Source organism: Oryzias latipes, chromosome 22 (genome assembly GCF_002234675.1).
Source record: "Oryzias latipes chromosome 22, ASM223467v1".
Lineage (NCBI taxonomy): Eukaryota > Metazoa > Chordata > Actinopteri > Beloniformes > Adrianichthyidae > Oryzias > Oryzias latipes.
In genome coordinates, this window is record NC_019880.2 from 28,312,352 (window position 1) to 28,337,121 (window position 24,770).

At 43.4% G+C, this 24,770-nt stretch overlaps 1 protein-coding gene across 2 annotated transcripts in view; it reads right to left on the reverse strand.

Moving 5' to 3' along the window:
* Positions 1–136: 136 nt before the first annotated feature.
* Positions 137–24,770, reverse strand: part of sobp (sine oculis binding protein homolog) — a 120,984-nt gene continuing 96,350 nt past the window's right edge. Inside the window, exons 5-7 of one of the 2 annotated variants that reach the window (XM_020713659.2) lie at positions 12,621–14,430; positions 12,426–12,511; positions 137–1,613 (exon numbers count right to left, since the gene is read on the reverse strand). In XM_020713659.2, the coding sequence (XP_020569318.1) occupies positions 12,465–12,511; positions 12,621–14,430 (1,857 nt within the window). In that variant the 3' untranslated portion in view covers positions 137–1,613; positions 12,426–12,464. Of the gene's footprint in view, positions 1,614–12,425; positions 14,431–24,770 lie in introns of both variants that reach the window. The other variant, XM_011490823.3, reaches the window with a different exon arrangement.

Here is a 24,770-nt window from a genome sequence, read left to right on the forward strand (position 1 = left end):
TCAAGGGAACGGAATATTACTTTGAGGGAACGCAATAGTATCTTGTGGGAACGGAATAGTATTTCGTGCGAACGAGATAATAATCTGTGGGAACAAGATATTAATCTGTGGGAACAAGATATATTTTTATATCTTAATGTCAGGACACGGGCTCCGTATGAAACAAAGAAGCGGATGCGATTTAATATACCATACTTTCACTGTAAGGTGCCTTAACTTTTTTTTAAAAACCTCAGAGCGCCTTATAATTAGGAGCTCTTATATATGGATCAATTCTGCTTGTGCTTGGGTGTCCTTGTAAACACGCTAACGTGTCCCGCTGTCATTTCTTTACATGTTACTAACAAGGTTAGCGTGTCACTAACAACTTCTAGAGTTACTGTGAACGTAATTAATAAAATCTGACTGACCGATAGACTTATCTCTAACTCTTTTGTTTCATTTAATGCACCTTATAGACCAGTGTGGCTTAAATATGACAAAGGTCAAATATTGACTATTCATTGGCGGTGCCTTTTATAATCCAGGACGTCCTATTGTGAGTAAAATACAGTAATTAAATGGCATTATGGGGAAATATGTAAAAACAAAAGAATGCAATTTCTTTTTACAAGTCTTAAATGTATTATTACCACTTAAAACACACAATCTGTCACTAATGGCTGTGAAAATGTATATATAAAGTTGGCAGAAGAATTCAAGCAACTTGGCGTGATTTCTGGAAAAACAGAAATTGAAAACTGTACTTAGCATTTGGTGTTTTGAAATTATAGCTCAGTTCCTTCAGCAGCTTCTAAAGGCAACACATTCAGTCTCAAAGAACCCCATGACTTAAACAACACTGCTAATGTATTATTGAAAAGATCAAGTACCAGCCTGGAGAAGGGAGGACAAAAGTTGGCAGATGAGCCGCACCGTCATGCCATCCCAGTTCCTCAGGTATTTCTGCAAATGCTGCTGATTGGAATGATTATCCCAATAACTTTGTTTCTTTACTGTGCAATAAAGTTCATCCAACTTGAATATGCAAAACCAGACTGAAGAAGAGACATGATTCTAGTTGTTGCTGGTGAAGGTTAACTTGTGCCCCGCTTGCAACTTTTCTTAACTTTCTTGAAAAACTGAAAGGGATTTTGAAACCAACTGTGAACTTGTTTCCCAAAAATCCTTGTATCTTGATAACACAATTCCAATCAACAACCTTTGAAATTTTATACTACTATAGTAGACAAAAAAAATCCCCAAAATACACAGTGCTGTTCTGGAAGGATATGAGGTGAATAAAACCTATAGAGAGCCATGTGGGGTAAATCTGCCCTCTGGTTGCAGGAATATGTTTTCTGCTGTTCAAAGGTTAAGTTCTGTTTTCTACTCTGTTGCCCAGCTTGTAAAAATGTAATCAATTGAAGAGTCTGTCACATGATGGGAATCCCCTCCCTCTGCACTGACACACAGCATCATGCAAACTCCCATCTGTTGTTGAAGGCGGTTTGTGTTGCTGGCAGACGGTACCATAAGTGAGGATGAGAAGTGCGTGCACATAGGTTGAAGTCCGGAGTGATAAGATTTTGATAGCTGTGAGTTGATGGCACTGCGGTCCTCGAAACATCCAACTGCGAAGAAAATGATAACTGAATTAAGATTGTTGTAAACAGACAAAACCAAACAGGAAGAGACACATTCAAGGAGTTCACTATAACAAAAAGCTATAATTTTTGTTTTTTTTTTGGTTTGTACCTGTTGTCATACTTTATTATTGGCAAAAATCCCTACTAAAAACATGGCTCTTGAACAATCGTAAATGCCAGACTTTCTTTCTGGGCAAAATTGCATCGTAATTGAACATATCAGCCAAAATGTGAACATCTGAACATTTATTTCTTAAGAATGGACATTGCATATAACTAATCATTAAATAACAAATGAAAATACACCAGATTTTACTCATAGGCTAATTTCATTATGTAGTTCTCTGGCAGGTTAATGGTATTGAGGAAATAAAACAGACTTTAAAAGGAAAAAAGTACACATAAGAACTGAAAATAGAGAATAAAGACAATACACTAATACATACAAATAGAAATACAGTGTAAAACTAACTTGTTAGTTTAGTAATAAAATCTCATAGTCTAAGATATCTATTTACAACACATTCACACCTATGCACAATTTAGAGTGACCAGTTAAACTGTGAAGCATGTTTTTGGACGGTGGGAGGAAGGTTTTCTCCCGGGACCCCGGAGAAAAACCCACGCATGGAGAGAACATGCAATTCCTCACAGAAAGGTCCCCCATTGATGTTCAGGTCCTGGTTCAGGTCCCCCAGCCAGGACCTGAACCAGGTGCCTTCTTGCTGTGAGGCAAGAGCGCTAACCACTGTGCTACGGTGCAGCCCTTTTTTTGATTTTTCGTTTTTTAGCCCAAATCAAAAAACCTGTGTTGATTTCTAAAACGGCTTTCTGCAGACCGGCAGAAATTTACCTCTGAGTTGTGGACGGACCGTTGGGAAAGAGTAAGCCTGCCCTGACTTCCGATGATCCCTTTGTTTACATGCTCTCCTGCTAGCTTACAGCCCCTTGCACCTTGGCAAGCAATAATGGAGCTATCCAGCTTTACAGTTTTGAGCCAGATGCCAGCTGGAACGAATAAAACCAAGACATACATGGATCTATTAGTCTGCAAGTGGATGCATTGGAATGGAGCCCAGCATGGAGCTTGGGGCCCACCGAATATAGCACCTACATTACTGCTACAGGCTTTTTCCAACGACGTATTTTTGTCTGCTTCTGATTCACAACTATTTGAGTGAAGAAAAACTCATAAGTGCAAATTTAAGCTTAATTTTCTCCCACCATCGTGATAAAAAAGCCACAAAAAACATATTTAAGAACACCAAAAATATGATTTTCACTGGAGTGGGTCTTTAAATAAATCATACAATGTGATTTCATTTTGGACTCTTTTACGCTCAGTTGAAGCGTAGTCTACCTATAATATATGTTGCAGACCTCTCATCTTTTTAAGTAGAACATCTTGCAGAATCAGTTCCTGTGCCGTAGGTCTATCTGGATAATTCAAAAAATGTTAAAACTACATCTTTTAAATGTCAAAGCTGCTTTCAAGTAAATGGCCTCCTTTTAGATCAACAGAGAATAAATGCTCCACCTTCATTTGGGAGGTTTTAAAGGTTCCCTTTAGATATTATTTTTGTTTAAAGGATGTGATGCTCTTCCTTTTATAGAAACCCCTCATCATAAAAAGTGTATTGTTAGCAGCCTGAAGACTCCATTGTATTACTTCTTTTCATTGTAGCCGATGGTTTGCTCTCAGCAACCCTTTCAGTGAAATTCTGATTTCCATCTTCTTTACATCTAATTAATCTCATTCAGAGCGCTGGTGTCATGTTACCAGAGCCTGAATTGGTCTACAGATTGCTGTTAAACACAATTTCATTTAATTAACAACTAAAGAGTGGATCATTTAATTTTGAAGTGATGTGCCAAACAAACCCTCTGAATGACTTTTATTGTCATTCTGTAGCTTGAAGAAGTAAATGTGAACAAGTGAACAAGAGCAAGATGCTAATTTGTACAGAAAAGTTGTGACTGAATAAATAAGAAAATAAGAAAAGATTAAATGTCTCACAAAAACATGTGAAATATTTTAAACTTTATTATTTAGGCTAAATAAATAAACTTGCTTGAAGATAACTTTGTCTTTGTAAGGCTATATCCTCATATTGTATAAAAGACCCCGAAAAATTACAATTCAAATATTTTAATTTCATATGCATCTTTTCATGGTTTATTGTATCCATTTTGATGCTGGTGTAAGTTGCAGGAACACTAGTCATGATTTGACTTGGAACCCTCTCAGCATACGTGAGGCTCACAGTCACCAACCTTGGCGTCAACGTGGACAATGATTTTAAAATTGACAAACAGATAAATGGCGTTTTAAAAACACATTTTTATCTAAAGTTAAAGCCTTTTATCTTTCAATATTTTCGAGCAGGTCCTGCAGGCTTTTCTCTCTTCACGGCTGCAATGCGCTTTACACTGAGATTTCCCACAAGGCACTTTCCCGGCTGCAGTTAGTCCAGAACTCTGCAGCACAACTTTTAACAGGAACCAAACATTATGAGCACATCACACCTATTCTTGCGTCCTTGCGTGCTTGACTTCCTGTTAATTTTAGGATTAATTTTAAAATGTCATTGTTTGTTTTAAAAGCTCTACATGGACAGGAGTAACATGACGTGCTTGACAAATATGGCTGCTGAGGAGCGATCTGCGCCTATCCCCGTGCATCTTTGCTGACATTAATACAACCAAGAGCTAAGAAACGTGCTTCCCTGACCGGGTAATGCAATTATCACAACACCAAAATGCCGAACGCCACTAGACACTCTGCCAAGCCCAACTCCGGGGCAGCAGGGAGCAAATTCTTTGAGACTGATAATGCTAGCACGGCTAACATGAAAACATCCCCACCGCGGCATGAAGCGGATACGGAGGACGGGCCGACCAGCAATGTGGCGAAAGAACTGGCTCGGCTATCTGCGCTTATTTTGGAAAAGTCTGAAAGCCAAGACAAGAAACTGGAAGAGATACGGGTGAGCACAACTACCGAGAGTAAATTAGCAGATATAGCTAATCGCATGTGTGAAGTGGAGAGCAGAATTTGCTTTTTGGAAGATGCCCACAAGTTACAAGAAATCAATCTTTCTGCTTCCGAAGCTGATGTAGAAACCCTTTGCCAAAAGATGGATGATTTTGAAAATGGAGAATGGAGAAATAATTTACGCTTTATGGGATTCCATGAGGGCTGTGAGGAAGAAAAAGCTGAGAATTTTTTGAAAGAAATAATACCAAAAATATTCAACATCAACTTCTCAAAAGGGACTGGAGATTGAAGGAATGCACAGACTCGGATCCAAGCCTGGAAAAGGTGAAGGGAGCAAGGCACCTTGACCCAGACCCATCATAGCCAGGTTTCTGAGGTTTCAGGACCGGGACCGCATTGCTGAAGCAGCACGAAGCATGGGCACCCTCACCTGGGAACAGCGTCGCATCATGCTGTTTGCCGACTACTCCAAGCTGCTGAGTGACAGACGGATGAAAATTCAGAGAATGCAAGAAGCTTCTGCATGAGAAACACATCCGTTTCTCTCTGAATTACCCAGGAGTGCTGATGTTAAGAGCACTTCAAGGATCCCGCCGGTTTGAAGGAAGAAAAGAAGGGAAAATCAATAATTTCTTTGTTTCTTGGATCACTGGACCATATTGTAAACTATTTTGCATTCAAAGGTTTTTTTGGGGGGTTGGGGGGGTGGTGGACTAAACTTGACGGGTGAGAAAACTACACATTTTTCATTTTTCCAGAGCCTGTAAAAACGTCCTTTCTTTATTAGACATATGCCAGACTAACAAATTTCTATGGTTTCTTCTTCTTTTCTTTCATACATTAGTGCAGTGCTTCTCAATTATTTTTTGCCAGGCCCCACCCTAGGAAAAAGAAAATGTCCCCCCCACACACACACACAAAAACACACGTGTGTGTTGACAATATATTCGGTGAGTATCTATAAAAATTGTGTGAGTGTGAACATTAACAAAAAAAGCAATGCATATCCACTTTAAAAAAATATTACATTTATTTAGCCACACAGAAACCCTGTTATGGTCTAAAACAGAAAATACGCCTAAAGTCCCTGAAATAAAAGATCTGTCGGTCTTTATTTAAACTAGAAACATTTTGACCAACTGAACCATTTAATGCTAAGAAAAATAATTCAGGTGCCGGGCTTGGGGTGTCGGCGCCTCCAGGGGTGGGGCCCCTGGGCTGGGTGGCCCTGGCCCCTTTGCTGGGGGGGGGGGCTGGGGGACAGCTGTTTGACCACCGGGACACAGTCGACCAACTGTCCCCAACTTACCCCCTTCCTCATATAACCTCATATTAGGGTGAGGGGGTGGGGGGTCTAGCCTGCGATGCGCCTTGGGGGGGGGTTACTTGGCAGTGGCCCCCCTCCTATGGTTGCCGTATGGAGTGGGCCCCCCCTCTTTCGGTTTTATTTGCACCTTAGACATGTAGGGTCCTTGGTAGGGGGGGTGCTTGGACATCACTGCAAGCAAGCAGCAGATGTCCTCCTGGCACCCTACCCGCCAATTTTAACCGCACCTTAGACATTTAGGGCCCCTTGGTGGGGAGGGTGGGGGGACATCACTGTGAGTAATCAGGAGATGTCCCCTTAGTGCCCTACTCGCCAATTTGAACTGCACCCCCCTTAGTACACACACCCCTCAATATATACATTCCAACATAAACACACACACATGCACACACACACCCTCTCAAACACACATACACGCACACACATTTTGCAAGGAAGGGGGGGACCTGGGTCCATCTGTCCCCTACCCCTTCCCTGGTGGGGGGTGCGGGCCCCTTGGCAATGGCGGCCGTGTCCCTTGGGTGCCGGCTCCCTGGGCCCGGCGGTGCTCTCTCCGCACGGTGGGGGGGTTCATATTACACCTGAGCCGGGGGTGTTCGTGTCCCTGGGGGGTGGATCCTGGTCCTTGCCCCTGAGCGCTGGGCCCCGCCAAACTTCCAACATGGCCGAGCCTGGTCGGGCCATATTTATAACACCCCTTGTGGGCCACCCTTTTTTCCCGGGGTTCCCCGGCGGGCGCCTGCCTTGCTCCTCCCTGGATCAACCGTGGGCCGGGTGGGTGGCTGCCTGGAGTGCGGAGCGGGTCTCCCTTGGGGGGTCCTGGCTCATACCTGGGGTTGGGGCGGGGGGATGCCCGGAACTCCTGGGTGGTGGTGGGGTGCTCGTCTGGGGCTGTGGGCGTCCTTCTCCGGTAGGGCCCTGCGTTGGGCTCTTCCGGCGCGGCGGGGGGGCTGCATTCCTGGCTGGGCTGGGGCGGCGCTCTCTTTCCCTCTGCGCCTCCCTGCTCTCTGGCGCTGGGGGCCTCGCGGCGGTACCGCTGGCCCTGGCCTGGGTGGCGGTCTTGGTCGCCCGGGGGGCGGTTGTTCCCTGCCTGCTCCCGTGTGGCGTTGGGGGGATTCCGGCTGCCGCTGCTGCTGCGGCGGGGGTCTGGGTGTGGGGGTGGCTGGGCGCTCCTCCTCCTTCTTTTCACATTCCACCATCCATTTTAGAAGAACATAAACACTCACCTGAGCACAGGTGTTAGCTCACTTTGCACTTATAGTTTGCATGATTGAATGAATGAAAAATTTCACACTATTTGGTTTAAAGGCATAAGTATGCGTGTGTGAACACTATCTGTTTTGTGTACATGTTGACATGTGAACATTTCTTGCAGCTAGCAGGTGTGTTGATAATATTTGAGTGTGTGTGAACAGGCCCCGCCCTTTTTGTACTACATTTGAACTGTACCGTAACGATAAACAACCAGTCAACCTGTCTGCTCTATGCTGCTTCATGGTCTTACCCCCCCCTCTCACTATCACCCCCCCCCCCCCCCCCCCTCTGACATCCCTCCCTCTTCTTCCCTTCTTTCCTTTTCCGTCCGGTCCAACACCAAAGATTTTCAATCATGGTTGAAATGAATAAAGTTTGGCCTCAATTACAAAAGGGGTTTGTTCAGTCGCACCTTTGGTTTGTCTGAAGATTAATAACCCCTCTTGTTAAAGTAAAATATGTCCAACACAAGAGGCCCTCAGCTCTCATCTGCCTGCCTAGCTGTTGGACAGGACAAGTTAGAAAAAAAAAAAAAAAGAAAAATTATTCAATTAATAAATAATATTAAATGTAAATTGATCTGAAACATTAACACAGCAGCACCAATATTTTAAACGTTTTTTGTTTGAAGACATGGGTAAAAAAACATTGAGCTGATTTTTTTTCTAAATGATGGATTGTTTATTTATGATCTCATAAAGTGCAGCTGTTTTACTACATTATCTGCCGTCTTTATGACAAATACTGACACCAACTAAACGACAGGCAGACGATGAATATATTTATATGGAAAAGAAAGACTCATCATCTAAATGTCTACAATAGTTATTAAAGAATGACATTATTAACATGATCTGAGTGATCTAAAGCAGTGGTCCCCAACCACCGGGCTGCGGACCGGTACCGGGCCGCGGGACACTTGGCAGCGGGACGCACAGAAAGAAAAATTAATTTCCATTTTATTGTTTTTTTTTCGAAAAAAACGTTTTATTTTGAAAAGTGACCGGATTCTCTCTGTTACATCCGTCACACTTAACACACGTCAAAGTCGCGACACCAAACATCACGTGATACACACCTTGCGTTGGACCTCAACCCCCACCCCCACCCCCCCACTGGTCTGCGGTAAACGTGCCTTGCGTTGTACCGGTCCGTGGTGACAAAAAGGTTGGGGACCACTGATCTAGGGCTCCGAAGATCCTTGTGTTGCACAATCCAGGCAGCGCTTGCAGCTCTCCGCGTGGGACAGTCCACCTGGCAGCCTGAGACCACTACCCCTCCCCTTTCATTCTCACACACCCAGTGACAGGAGACAGGAGCAGCTGCAGGGACGGCAGTTCACAGTTTCAGGCTGTTACAAACTCTGTGATATAACAGATAATAGTGAACCAACAGTGGCACAGATTTTTTTCCAAGCACTGAGCCGCTGTCACCCCGCCCCCCCCCCATTAAATTTGCGCCCCGGACAATTGCTCGTATTACCTGTGCCTAAAACCGTCACTACTGCGCGCCCCCCCAGGCATCGCATTGCCCCACTATTTGAGAAGCACTGCATTAGTGGGAGAATGTTCTAATATTCATACTGTTTAGGTTCAAGGTTGTATACTGTTCTTGTTCTAGCCTTTCAGTATGGGAGGGTGTAGCGCTTAGCAGCAGCTAAAGTTAGGTGTATGTTCACGGACCACAGTTAGGGAACTGTAGCTGTCACGTTACACAGGCGTTATTGAGTTTTGTTATGACAGGAATTTATTGTTTCTTAAGGTCTTGTTTTATTTTTTGATGCCAACACAATGCAGCTGTTTATTGGGATATAGCATTACTTAATTCACATTTGAATCGGTTAGTTTAAAAGGGGCCCAAGTCCACAATATTTCAAAATAGCGATATTATATGTTCTATGGTCTTCAAGGGAAAAGCTATCTGATTATATATCCTGCAAAAAAGGCCCAAGTCCATTGTAATGTATTGACTATGTTTGACATTTAAAATGGATTGAGTGCAAGAGGGGCCAAATTCCTGGACTTGGGCCTCTCTTGGATGGGTTTAGCTTTATCCCATAGTTGGCAGCACTAGTTATCCAATATGGCAGCACCCCTGTTTAATTCAAGAAGGGCCCAAGTCCAGAGACTTTAGTTTGCTAGTCCTCTGAAATGATAAAAGTGAGGTGCTTCATATGATAGCATTTGTAACCTATGAACTGGTGCTAAATCTGGGTAAAGTATGAATCATTTGGTGTAGCCTCCCTTTAAGCTATGTAATCAAAATCATTTCCTGGAAAAACAAACCTCTTGGACTTGGGACCCTTTTGAACTAACCGATTCATTTGTCTCTTCCATTTTCACGTATGAATAATTTAAGCTTGATGAGCTGGAATGTCAAGGGCCTTAACAACGCTGTTAAAAGGAGGAAAATATTGTCATTTATTAAATCTAAAAAATGTGACTTTGTTTTATCCAAGAGACACATCTGTCTCCTAAGGAATCACAAAACCTTTGTACTGGTTGGGTGACCTTTGTGGGTTCAAACAGTGGGAGTACTAAAAGTAAAGGAGTGACTACATTAATTAACAAATGGGTACAATTTCAATGCATAAAGCAGAGTAAGAATGAAGCAGGTAGAATGTTATTAATGTTATGTGACATACAAGGTAACAAAGTGATTCTGGTTAATGTCTATGCACCCAATGTGGATGATCCTTCATTTCTGTGGGCATTTGGAAAATAAATTATTGGAGGTGGGTGACTATTCAATTATCATAGGCAGAGATTTTAATGAAGTAATGGACCCGATCCTAGACCGAAGCTCTAGACTTTTACGCACCTCGAAGGCAATAACAGCACTGAGGGGAATGTCTGAGGCATGCTCCCTTGTGGACATCTGGCGTTTACAAAATCCATCCTAAAGGGACTATATTTTCTACTCTCCTCCTCATGGGTCATTCTAAAGAATAGATTTCTTCTTGGTGTCTCAGTCCCTAACGCCAGCTGTTGCATCCAGTAATATTGGCAACATAGTTCTATCAGAACAATGAGATTGAGGAATCACCATTTCAGTGCAAGAATAGCAAGGAACAACGAAATACAATATCAAACAAACAGATCATTATATACAAGTCTAAAAATATAAACTGTAATGAAGAATGTCCGAAATTAGTGTGCAAAATTGCGTAATGCACAGATTTTTATCTGTGCATTTTGGAATTGAGGATGGTTATTGCCTTGGGAAAGAAGCTGTTTTTTAGTCTGTTCGTTTTGCTTCTGATGCCTCTGTAGCGCCTCCCAGAGGGCAGCAGGTCGAACAGGTCTGAGCCGGTGTGTGAACTGTCCTTGATGATGTTCTGAGCCCTAGTGATGCAGCATGCGGTCCGGCAGGGTGGGGAGAGGGCGCCCGATGATCTTCTGAGCTGTCTCTACGACTCTCTGCAGTCTCTCCTTATTCGCGACCGTGCAGCTGCCGAACCAAACTGTAATGCAGTATGTAAGTAGTGTCTGGATGGATGACTGGTAGAAGGTCAGCAGCAGGTTGGTGCTGATGTTGTTCTTCCTGAGGACAGACGCAGACGTGCAGACGACGACAGAGTGCAGACGCTGCTGAGCCTTCTTGATGGTGGCTGTGGTGGACCGAGTGGTTTGACGTAAATCCTGCAGCTTTTAACCCAAGTGTTCTCAATCTGCTTACGCTTCCTGAGAAGCCTGGCATGTTTGGCGATTTCAGCATTCCTTATGGTCAGATGGTAGTTCAGATAAGCACCAGATCCTTTCAGATTTTTACGTTGATTCATCGGAGCTAGCATGTGTTTTTGATTCACAAACATGATGAGGATCGCTGGTTTATCTGTCTCCTTTCTCCTGGGGAGTGGGTGGCAGTTCGCGATGGTGTTGAGATCCAGGGAAATCCCTTTAGACATGAGAAATGATTCCACTTGGGGTTCCAGAGTCTCTCCACCGCTCTCCGTTTCAGAGCTACTAGCAATGCTAGCGCTATTAGCATTAGCAATGCTAGCTCCAGCTGCATTTTGCTTTGCCTGAGGTTTGATCGGTACTCCAGTGAGAATGACATTATTCATCCTTACTTGTTATTGGTTGGTTTTATACATTTCTTTTCTTCTGCTAATAATATCAGAAGATTAATTGACATTATGTGGGGAGTGAAGGATAGTAAATCCCCCATGGCAGCTATTTCATTGGATGCTGAAAAGCCTTTCAACAGGGTTAAATGGCAGTATTTGTTTTGTACTTTAGAATGCTTTGGCTTCATTGAAAGGTTTATCAAATGGATTCGGCTCATATACACACAGGCTCATATGGGTGCTGTAGTTTTTAGGTTGCCTGGGCTCATGGAGGGTTGTAGATAGGAGCACAGGTATGCCTTATAACTAGATTGGCTACCTCAAGAGAATTCATGATAATAGAACATACAACTGTCGCACGAGTGGTAAGTGTATCATGAAGTATCCGTAAGTCAAATGCAAGTCACACGCAGTTATGACCTTCAGGTGATGCATATGACAGCAACACCAATTTTCTGATTTCTAACAGTCAGACTGCACAGGAGGGAGCATTTATCACTTGAATAGCACTAATTGGTTCCTTGCAAAGGGCGCAGATTCAAGATGGGGTTGAAAAAATGGAAAGTCTGTTTAACACACCTGTGTCTCAGCTACTTCTCCCTTACTTACCATTGCGTGTTGAATAAATGTTTGTTACGACCTGTGGCCCACAAAAGAAAAATGTATATGAACATCGGGCTCTATAGGCTCACTAAGCAGTCTATAAACTTGCTATTTCATGCACAACATCCAGGTGCCCCACACTGGTTTGCCCATTTTTTGCCTGCAGACAGCCGATATCTAACCGTAGGGTAGTTTTAACTAGAGGGCTTTGAAAAATTTATCATGGGGCCAGAAATGCAAAACTTAAAATCTGTGAAAAATCTGACACAACTCTTGTGCTATCCTATGACCCCACCCTTACATTGACGTGTTCTCCCTACCATGACAAAGGTGGATAAAGGTGGAAAGATTTCATGTAATCCATGGACACCAGTGAAGATCACAAATTATTGAAGAAAAAAGGTTCAGCGCACTGTCTAGTGGGTCTAGATGACCCAACTCCCAATGTTAAAGTGCCTAAGATAGCACAAGGCTTAAACGCCATATTGAGTCAAAAACCCATGTAATTACAAAATTCTGACAAAGGCTTTGATCGTATGAACCCACCTTATTTGTTTTGATTGCGGATACGCAGGCACCTCCTCTTCAGCGGTGGCTCCAACTCCGGGCTTCCGGCTGCTGACAGGGGAGTGCTGATGGAGCAGGACAGAATGGCAGTCTTTTCAGCTGAAGGCTTTGGCACAGGCTGGATGACCACACAGCCTCCAGCTGACAGCAGAGGCAGGGTATAGGCATGCTCACCCTCCTCCATGCTGGTGTCAGGATCTGGCTTGCCCTCCACTGTGTCTACTTTCTCGTCTTGTGCTGAAACCCATTTTCCCATCTCCCATTCACCGACCGAGCAATTGTTCTCTTTGAGTGCCTCGTACTCCAAATCACCATTGGCTGGTCGATCGCCATCTTCCTTTTGTCCTCCAACCCGGTCTCTTTTTCGGTCTGGACAAGACTCAAAGGCAGGATTGACAAATGAGCGCCATCCAGTACCATTAACTATCACATTACATGTTGCAGTAGAGCTTACAGGACACTGGGGCAGGACTATGGACTGGGACCGTATAGAGGAGGGTAAAGGTGGAAAGGCGAGATTGGGCATACAGGAACTGAGCTGGCTCACTGGAGAATCAGCTTTGCTCAAAGGTGTATTGTTTCTGGAAGGAGGTGCTGTTGATTCCAGAGTTTGTTTGTGTTTTGCACCCTCCCCTTCTCTTTCTGCCTTTTCTTCATCCCTCCCATTGCCCTCCAAGCCAACAGCCAGTGGAGATTTACAGTCTGCCTCTCCTTCTACTTTTACGTGGACCCCAGGTAGTATCCTTTGAATTACCTGCTGTTGGCCGGGCCTTTGGCCCATGGTTAGGTCAATTACTTCATTTGTCAATCCAGGGCCACCGGTTAGACCAATATTTCCTGAACTGTCCTCTGCTTTCCCAGTTAAGTCTACTATTGTTGTTGTAGCTCTCTCTGACAAAGGAGACACATGCTCACCACCAGATAGTCTTGTTTTCTGTTCCCCTCTGCTACCTCCAGGGGATCCTAGAGATTGAGACTCGGGGGTTTCAGAGCACTCAGGAGCCCTGCTGACTAAGTTGCTGTTCTCTGGTTGGTCCTTGAAAGTTTTGGAGTTGATTGGGATTGGGATTGGGATAGGAATTGGGACCGGAAGAGGTACAATTACTGGGTAGGGGACCAAGAGAGTTGGAGGAGGTACCAATGGGGCCAAGGATGGCATCCCAAAGTTCATTACTGGAGACAAAGGAATAGGTCCATTGGGCATCATGTTTACTGGGAAAGGAGGCAACCCCGTCATGGAGAGACCAGGATGTGGCGGGATCATACCAGGATTGGCACTGGATGAGGGGTGGACATGTGGAGACAGCAGAGGCCTATGCATAGAGCTTGCTGTTGGACCAAAGCTGGGTGGAGGTGGACCAATACCAGGGATAATGGGGTTTGATAGAGGGCTGTTTGGGCCTGCAGGGTGTGAAGAGGGACGGAAAAATGGTGGGCGGATCTGCTGTATCATTTGATGCTCCATGAAAAGAGGGAGAGGCATGGGACCTCTGGGTGTCATCACCATGGGAGGGCTACCAGAAGGAACTCCGACTGGTGGGTGCAAATTTGGAACAGGTGGGGGGACAAGTGCTGAGCTCTCGTGGGGTCTGGGTGTGAGAATTTTGGCTGAAGTGGAGGACGGAGAGCAAACGCCAGCCATGTCTGGAGGTGAGGGGGCAGAGGAAATAGAAGGAGCCAAAGCTGAGATACTGGAAGGCCCCCCAGGTGATGGAGGTTTACTTCGAATGTCAGTCAATGGTGCTCCCCAAGATTCAGGAGTGAGCAGTTGTACTCCTCCGCCGCAGTCTGGCTTACTCTCCCCACCTGCTGCATGTGCAGGGTTACACAGTGCTCCTGGCAGGGAAGCCTGCGTTTCCTTATAGAAAATGTCCATTTTGTATTGGTTGAGGCATTTGGCACTGCAGAACTGCAGCCTCCGCTCCCCAGCGCCAAAGTCCAGATACTCCTTAGTGTGACGAATGTGTTTGCACCAGTCGCACACCTGCAGGAAAATGTACATATAACAAACATAATGTAAGAGAAACTATATGATTTCTAACTAAATAAACATTTTAAACTTTACAATAGTTGCAAAACAGAAAATTTAAGAACTGTAATCTAAAAACTCTTTCTAATTTTAGTAAAACAGTTACAACACCTTTTTTTTTTTACTATAACTGCCTATTAGCATTTCACAATGTTTTCACAATGACCTGTCCAGTTTCTAGGTGGGTTATTAATTCATTAGTTTCCTTTAAGCATTAAAAGGTTTAGAATAAATTGAACTATTTGACCCCTTTTTATTGTATTGTACTTTTTGTTTTCCTTATCTATTTTGTTCAAACAAAAATATAAAACATCCTAGTTGGATGCGTGGAATAAAAACCTGTTGCATCATGCATGTTTTGATTTAGTATAAAAATATTCATTTATATACATAAGTCGAAGTATTTTTTAACCAAAAATACGATCTGAAAATATGCATACCTGTTAATAATTATTTAGTGTGTAGTTTCTTGTGTATAAGTCTTTCTGATTTTAATTTACATTTTTTTGGGTAACGTTTACACTTTATACCATTCTTGATCTATCACAGTGAAGAGTGTTACAAGAATCTGGACTTTATAAAAGATTGGCAAGAAGAAAGCCATTGTTAAAAGAAAACCATGAGAAGCTCTGTTTGCAGTTTGCCATAAGCCATGTGAATGACCCAGCAAACATGTGGAAGAAGGTGCTTTGGTCAGATGAGACCAAATTTGAACTTTTTAGTCTAAATGTCAAGCGCTGTGTGACGGAAATCTAACACTGTACATCACTCTGAACACACTATACCCATTTTCAAACATGGTGGTGGCAGCATAATGCTCTGGGGCAGCCTCTCTTCAGCAGGGACAGACAATCTGGTTAGAGTTGATGTGAAGAAGAAGGGACGGGCGGCAGTGGCTCAGGCGGTAGAGCAGGTCGTCCAACGATCGAAGAGTCGGCGGTTCGATCCCCGCTCCCCCCAGCCAACTGTCGTTGTGTCCTTGGGCAAGACACTTCACCCTCCCCGCCTCCAGTGTGGCTCCACTGGTGTCTGAATGTGTATGAATGTCCCGGTGATGGTCAGAGGGGCTTTAGGCGCGAACTGGCAGCCACACCTCTGTCAGTCTGCCCCAGGGCAGCTGTGGCTACAACAGTAGTTTACCATCACCAAGTATGAATGAGGAGTGAATGAATAATGGACACAATGTAAGCGCTTTGAGTGACTTGAAAAGCGCAGATGAATCCAATACATTATTATTATGAAGATGGATAGAGCCAAATATGGGGCACTGTTGGAGGAAAACCTGTTAAAGTCTGTGAAACACTTGAGACTGGGGCGGAGATTCATCTTCCAGCAGGACAACAACCCTAAACATAACGCCAAAGCTACAATCGAATGGTTTAAAATGAAACGCATTCATGTGTTGGAATGGCCCAGTCCAAGTCCAGTCCTAAATCCAATTGAGAATCTGTGAGAAGATCTAAAAACAGATGTTCACAAATGCTCTTCATCCAATCTGACTCAAGTTGATTTGTTTTGCAAGGAAGAATGGGCAAGGATTTCAGTGTCTAGATGTGCAAAGCTGGTATAGACACACTCCAAAAGAGTTGCAGCTGTAATTGCAGCAAAAGGAGGTTCCACAAAGTATTGACTCAGAGGGGCTAAATGCTTTTGAACACTGCAATATTCAGTTTTTTATTTAAAAAAACTTATTGAACTCATGTTTAATTTAATTTTCACTCTACAATTACTGTATGTGCCACTTTGTGTTAATCGTTCAACTACCCTGCTAATAAAAATATATTTAAGTTTGTGGTCATAATGTAAGAAAATGTGGAGAAGTTTAATGGGTGTGAATACTTTTGCAAGCCGCTGTACTAAGGGAGATTTAGTGACATCGAGTCTGGGTGGAACATGTTTTCCACCTCTATTTTCTCTTCTGCTGTTGGGTCGCAAGGTTTCTGGTGCCTGTTGTGACAGCAATTGCTGAACCTGGTGGTGGACACCGGAAGTAGGGAATGCCGTCAAGCGGCTTGTGGGACTCCAGAGGCAGCTGACAGGGACCGGTAGTCTAAGCGAGCTGCGGCCCAGACTGTTGCGGAGGCAAAAACACGGTCCTGGGAGGAGTTCAGGGAGGCCATGGAGAAAGACTTATCAGTGGGCCTAGAAGAGATTCTGGAAAACCGTCCGATACCTCAGGAGGGGAAAGCAGTTTTCTGCAGGTCCCGTTTTCCATGCAGGTGGGGAACTGTTGACTTCAACTGGGGACATTGTTGGGAGATAGAAGAAATATGGGAGATGGAAGGAATACTTCGAGGATGTCCTTAATTCTGCTGACACAACCACTCCTGAGGAAGCCAATCCTGAGGACTTTGGGTGGGGTTGTCCATCACCCAAGCTAAAGTCACCAAGGTTCTCAATGAGGTCCTTGGTGGCAAGGCACCGAGGGTGGATAAAATCTGAGACCCTGAGTACCTCAACTCTCTGGATGCTGTAGGAGTGTCTTGGCTGACACGTCTTTGCAGCATCGTGTGGCAGTCAGATACTGTACCACTGGACTGGCAGACAGGGTTGGTGGTTACCCTTTTCAAGAAGAGGGGCAGGAGGGTGTATTCCAGCTACTGAGGAATCGCACTCCTCAACCTCCCTGGGAAAGCTTATGCCAGGGTACTGGAGAAGAGAGTCGATCTGATAGTCAAACCTCAGATCTAGGAACAACAATTTGGTTTCCGTTCTGGTCGTGGAAGAGCAGACCAGCTCTACACCCTCTTTAGGGTTCTGGAGGGCTCGTGGGAGTTTGCTCATCCAGTCTATATGTGTTTTGTGGATTTAGAGAAGGCGTGTGTAGGGTGTATCAGGTCCGGGCAGCCTTACTGAGGGCTGTCTGGTCTTTGTATGACTGGAGCAGGAGCTTGGTTTGCAAAACCGACAGTAAGTCAGAGCTGTTCCCGGTGCATGTTGGACTCCAGCAGGGCTGCCTTTTATTACAGGCTCAGTTCATAGTCTTTATGGACAGACTTTCTAGCCGCAGCCAGGGGCAGAAGGAGGTCTGGTTTGGGGACCACGTGATTTCCTCTCTGAGGATGATGTTTCAGGTTTACGGCCGAGTGTGAAGCGGCTGGGATGAGGGTCAGCACAGAAAAGTTTTAGGTCATGTTTCTCACCGGAAAAAGGTAGTTTGCCCTCACTTGGTTGGTGGAGTGCTCCTGCCCCAAGTGGAGGAGTATATTTTTGAGTCTGTTTGCGAGTGAGAGAAGATTGGAGTGTGAGATTGACTGGCGCATTGGAAAGGCGGCAGTGTCAACCATTTTGTGGTCGCTGTACCAGTTTGTTGTGGTAAAGAGAGAGCTGAGCCAGAAAGCAAAGCTTTCAATTTACCGGTCGATCTCCATTCCAATACGCACCTGAGGTCATGAGCTCTGGGTCAGGAAATAAAGAACAAGGTCTCGAATAAAAGCTACTAAAATGTGCTTCCTCCGTAGAATGGCTGGGCACTCCCTTAGAGATAGGGTGAGAAGCTAGGTCATCGGAGAGAGCTTGGAGCTGCTACCGCTGCTACTTCACATCGAGATGAGTCAGTTGAGGTGGCTCGGGCATCTGGTTTGAATGCCTACTGGACGCCTCCCTGAGAAGGGAAGCATGTGCCACTGGAAGGAGGCCCCAGGAAAAACCCAGGAAACGCTGGAGAGACTGTCTCTCAGCTGGCCTGGTAACGTCTCAAGGTTCCTCCATTTTCACTTGGACTGCAAAGATGAGCCGGTCCCGGATGAGCGGAATAAGATGGATGGATGGATGGATGGATGTCTGGCATTTCTTCACACAGTGCTTTCTTTTAGATCATAATAAAAAGGCATCACCATTTTATTTGTGTTCATTCAATTTTTTGTACATTCAAACTCCTTCACTTTGCATCTTTGTGATTTTCTAATGAGATTGTACCATTTTCTCCCACTGTGCCTGTACAGAATCGTTTTATTATAGGGCGGCAGTGGCTCAGGTGGTTCAGCAGGTCGCCCAATGATCGAAGGCAAGACACTTCACCCTCCCTGCCTCCAGTGTGGCTCCACTGATGTGTGAATGTGCATGAATCTGGTGATGGTCAGAGGCCTCCACAAAGCCACGCCTTTGTAGAAGCGTGTGTGCATGGGTGAATGGGACTGTGACTGTAAAGCGCTTAGGGCCTTCGAAGAAGGTAGAAAAGCGCTACATAAGTATACGCCATTTACCAAGCGTGCCGTAGGGCCGCTGTGGCTACATCAGTAGCTCACCATCAGCAAGTATTAATTACAAGTGAATATATAATCGACAAGTGCATTGAGCGCACAAGCACTTACAAAGCCACAAGCTTTGTAAAACAAAGAACCAATTGTCAGTAAACATTAATTTAATGCAAAGTCCTTCCTGTCTACTTAAACCAAAACAACCTTTATTTATATTGCACTTTTCATGCCTGGTAGCACAAAGTTCTGCAAGCAAGGAATATCATCAATAAGGAAAAGGCTGTTGTTCATTATTTGTATTTTGTGATTTTTATATTTACAATTACATTAAATTTACATCAAAATAAAAAAGGACTAATTATTAATTTGCTGACTGAAGGTGGTTTTCTGCCAGTCGGACACAATCAATTATCATAATATTTATCGTATGTGTGTGCTGATAAAGTTTGTTGGAAAGCAATGTAACATCGCTTACTGTCCCCAAATAAAAATTCCGTTTTTTTTGTTTTTATTTTAAAAAATAAAGGCAAAGCAGCTCCTTTTTCTATTTGTACTCACAGCTGTTTCTTTTGTACTGTTCCCTTTTAGCACACGAAAAATCCCCATGCAGTCACATCCACTTTCACAAAGTCAGTACATCTATTCAGACAGAACGCACCATGCTTCTGTAAACATTTTATAAGTAACTTTGGAATCTGCACAAGAAGGATTAAAAACGGTACAAAGTTTCAGTCACGCATACAGCCTGGACTGGACTGCTCAGTGGAAACGAGGCTTTATTGCGTAGTTGTACCTTTTTTGGATTGAACTCCAAAGACTACGGCAGATGAAATAATACTCCCAGTTTTATTTAAGCATCAAATGTTCTTTCAGACACGCTCTATCCTGCATGCAGACATCAAACCTAAAGTTTTTCTAAATGTCTAACGTCTGTCTTAGTCTCTGTACATTTCTCATGAAAACCGTACTACACTCTTTCATCACTGTTTTACGCCTTTACTGAGTAAAAAAAAGCACATATTTCTTCTGGAAGGAAAATGAATGTGACCCTGGCAGAGTAGATAGTGGTGGGCGAGCCCTGAACATGGCGCTATTCGTAAGGCCACACACAGCTCTCTGTCAGGCCTGGGAGGAGTTGCAGGTCCTCACTGCAGATAATTAAGGTATTAATCAGTTGTCAGACCTTCCAGCGACATCCATCTATCACAAAGACCCTTCACTCCAGCCCCCACCCCCGTCTTGCTGAATGTTAATAAGTTGAGGGATGCAACTGGAAGGTGGATAAAGTCTTTTTCCAAACTGCATAGCAACATCAGTTTACTTGGCAGGGACACGCCTGGCAGCAGCTGAAAGACGGTGGACCAGGCTGTTGAGGCAGATCCAGCGCAGCTCTGGCTGATATTTCAAAAGAACATAAAGCTTGCTGTCCTGCAGATGCTTCATGCGCAAAACATCTGGTTCTTTGCATACATTACAAGCTTTAAATCTGCATGTTTTACACAAGGTGGGCTGTTTTAAGAGGCATGCAGGGAGAAGATAAAAGTTTAAAGTCACAAAGAAGAAGCTGGAGAGCACTAGTGGCCATATAAGAAAGAATCAGACTCTGCTGGACTCCTTCACATTGTGCTGGACGTATTCAGATAAACTGTACACGTTTTAACTGCTCATTTGGTCAAGCTAACTCAATGAGGCGCGACTGAGTAAAAGTCAGGAAGGTCCCATCATAAGTTGAGTTTGATAATGATAAGTCCAGGATATTTTGAATTATAAATGTGCTGAGATTTGCCCCATCTCAGAGAGACAGATGGAAAGCACTTAACGACTTTGTACGTCGTGAGTGAGATTTCACTGCACATTACACTAATGGAGTTGTGCTTTCCTGGTCCTCGCGCTCTCTCTTCACTCCTGCACACAGATGTTTGCAGTTAGATGTAATTACGGTCATTTGTTTCCATCGTGCCAAACGAACCAACGATGGCAGCTTAAATGTTCTGCACTTCAAAAGTTAACTGTGTTTCTAAACATATGCTATCCCCCCAGCGAGCCCAGGAAGCAGTGATGAAGATCAGTTTCTAATCAGAATGATCTTTTTTTTAAAGTAGTATATTGAGGCAACAGAGGAAATGATGGTCAGGAATTGATGAAAGGAGGAAAAAGAGGTTGCAGAGGATTTTTTTAAGGATTTGGATAATGAAGGGAAAAATGATGAGAGATAGAGGGTTAAGAGATGTTGAACATAGTAGTGTCTGGAGAGGCGTTCTATGAAAAGGCTTCCAAAAATAGCAAGGTCTAAAGCCACATTCACACTGCCCTCTGCAAAGCGCGTTCAAGTAGACACTTTCTATAAAAAGTGGAACCACGCTTTCACATAGCGGGTTTCTGCCTTCAAAGCTCTTGCGTTAACGCTACGCTATGCAAGTTTCTCTGACCGCCTTTGGGCTCTGCGTACAAAATGGGCAGCCAGTGGACGCTTGTTGAAAGTTAAACCAGTTTAAATTTTGACCAATCAGGTACTCAGATTTTGTTGTGAAATATGGAGTGTCCATTTTAGTTTATAAAAGCGCCAGTTGTTTGAAAATTGATCATGGAGGAGAAATGAATTATTGCAGTTTGTGCACAGCCAAAATGATTTGACATAAAGTCTTTTATATATTGGAATAGTGCTGTGAAAGAAAAAGCCTGCAGCAAGATTCAAGAGATTTGCCTCGCTCTGACATTTCAAACCAAGCCTCTTCCAATTGTAGGTGGTGGATGTGCGCAAACAAACAGTAGAAAGAAAAAAAGGACACAGAGGAGAGTAGACAGGAGTACAGGGAGATGCAGTTTAAGGTGAAAGTAGAGGTGTCAAAGGCCAAACAAGGGGCTTATGATAACTTGTATGCTGGGATGGGTAGTAAAAGAGTAAGAAACTGACCTATACAGGTTAGCAAGCCATGCAGAGAGACTAAGATAAAAAAGGACATGCAGCAGGTTGGGGTGGTTAAGGATAGGGAATGGGATGGTAATGTAGTGACAGGTGTCAGTAGTGTAATAGAAAGATGGAAAGAAAACTTTGAAGAGTTGAATGAAGAAAATAAGAGTGAACAAAGAATAAAAGAAGCTTCTGTTGTGGAGCAGTAAGTAACAAAGATCAATAGGGTGAAGGGGGGACGGACAAGGATGAGAAGTGTGAAAGCACTTGGTCCTGTTTATGTACCTGTGGAGGTATGGAAGTGTCAAGGAGAGATGTCAGTGCAGGTTTTGACTGGGTTGTTCCAACAGTATTTTTAGGTGGCAAGAGGATGCCTAGGGAAATGGTGCCTATTTTTAAGAATGAGGGACATGTGCATAGTTGTGGCAACTACAAAGGGTATAAAGCTGATACGTCATACAATGAAGGTATGGGAAAGAATACCGGAAGCTAGACTAAGAGCAGAAGTGAACATTTGTGAGCAGCAGTATGGTTTCATGCCAAGAAAGGGCACTGCAGATGCAATATTTGCTTTGAGGATGTTGATAAAAAACAAGTGAAGCAAAGGACAGGGAGAGCTACACTATGTGTCTTTGTAGATCTGAAGAAAGCTTATGACAGGGTGCCCAGAGAGGAACTGTGGTATTGTATGAGGAAGTCTGGAGTGACAGAAAAGTAAGTTAGAGACATGTAGAACATGTATGAGTGAGGGCTGTAAGACAGTGGTAAAGTCTGCTGCAGGGGAGACAGAGGAGTGGTAGAAATGGGATTACATCAAGAATCAGTTCTAAACATTTTCCTGTTTGCAATGGTGATGGACAGGCTGACAGATGAGGTTAGAACGGAATCACCATGGACTATGATGTTTGCAGACAACCTTGCGATTTGTAGCAAGATCGGGAAACAGGTGGAGGATAAGCTAGAGTTGTGAAGGTTTGCTTTGGAAAGGAGAGGAACGAAAGTTAGTCGCAGCAAGACTGAGTACATGTGTGTGAATGAGAGGGACACAAGTGGAAGAAAACTATCTGTTTTATAAAATCATTCATGGTTTGTCTTCCCCTCCTCTTAACCCGTTTGTTCAAATAAGAACTACCTCGCAAAGAGTGACACGAGGGTTGGGAAGAGGACACTGCATAATTCCTCTGTGGAGAAGTCCCTTCAGTCATAGCACCGTCTCAGTAACAGCAACGTAAGACTGGAATACTGTCCCACAAAGTGTTAGGGAAGCTTCTATATTCAATCTGTTTAAAAGGTACATCAAAAACGGGCTATTACCACAGCACATTTGTTCACATTGAATTTTAATATGACTCTCCCCCTTTGCACAATCTGCAATTGTGTTTTTTTATATTAATTTTAAACGTTTGCAATGTATGTATTTTTTATCAATAGGTATTTAAATTGGTCGTTTTATAATTGTATTTTTATTGTACCCAGTATATTATTTTTTTTGATACTATAGATTGTGTTTTTATTTGTTGTTTTTAGCTTTTTAGGTTGACAATTTTAACATCTGACCGGGACAACAGATGGAAAATAGCCATTGGGCTAATTCTGCTAATTCCATGTTGTAATGTGCATTGTCCCTGAGAAATAGATGAAGTGAATTTGAAAGAGCGAGATTACAGCGAGAAGGGATAAAGAAGGTGGAGGATTTTAAGTATCTAATGTCCAGGGTAAAGGAGAGTGTGGAAAAGAAGGGAATTAGCAAGTGCAGGCAGGTGGAGAAAAGTGTCAGCTGTGATTTTCAGAGTTTCAGCTCAAATGAAAGGAAAGGTGTAGAAAACTGTGGTGAGACCAGCCATGTTGTTTGGCCTTGAGACAGTGGCAATGACGAAAAGACAGGAAGCAAGAGCTGCAGGTTGCAGAGATAAAGATACTGATGTTCTCTTTAGGAGTGACCAGGATGGATCAGGAATGAATACATAAGAGGGAGAGCACATGTTAGATGTTGTGGAGATGAAGTCAGAGAGGCCAGACTGAGATTGTTTGGACATGTCCAGAGGGGAGATAGTGAATACATTGGTAGATGCTGAGTCCAGAGCTGCCAGGCAAGAGTTCTAGAGGAAGACCAAAGAGGAGATTTATGGACGCAGTGATTGAAGACATGAAGGTAGCTGGTGTTAGAGGAGAGGATGCAGAAGACAGGGTAAGATGGAGGAAGCTGATCCGCTGTGGGACCCTTGAGAGGAAAAGCCAAAAGGTAAAGAAGAAGAAGAAGAAACAGTAGTGAACACCATGGGCTAAACGTGTTTATTCAGCAATGTGCGTCACATCCCTAGTGTAACCGTTGTAGGTCGTTTGTGCTCCTGCATGGCTCTTGTGACTCCCGTCACACTGCTGCTTTATTACATGTAAACACTTGGGAATAAACCAGATTGTCACAAGACATCTTTTTTTAGGGGGGGGGGGGGGGGGGGGGGGTTATAAGAGAATAATGTTAGGGGTCTGCATCCTTTAAAACCAAAAGAGTCATTTATTTCTCAGAGAGAATTTTCAAATCCCACTTAACCTTAAAGAAAAATAAACTTTATTTATGTCTATGTGGCCATTATTACAATTGAGACAATGTAGCATTTTAAAGTTAAAATTTTAACATTTGAATTATAAAAGTGTTATATTCTTCTATACATAACAACTTAACTTCTTTACTTTCAACAGCAACATGTAAAAGTTCCTTTCAAAGTAAAATACACTCTGTGTCAAATAAGATCCTCCTGCAGCAGATTTACTTGAAATTAAAATGCCAGAAAAACAAATCAAACATGACATTTTCTATTTTTTTGACAGCAACTATGCTATTGTGCAGCACAGATTGTTAATATGAATAATATTTATTCAAATTTCTAGTCACAGTGGAGGGTTGAGCCTCAGGTTACAGCCCCCAGGTATAATGTTGACACTTTCCTTTGGATTAGAGTATTTGATGCTGCAAGGCAGAACTTTTGCAAATGCAAAATTCTAAAAGTTTGTGGTTAAAATTTCAATTTTCTTCACTCCAAAAACATATAGATTGGATTTTTAGGGAATTTGAATCTGTCAGTCTGCCCCAGGGCAGCTGAGGCTACATTAGTAGTTACCACCAAGTATGAATGAGGAGTGAATGAATAATGGACACAATGTAAGTTCTTTGAGCACCAAGAAAA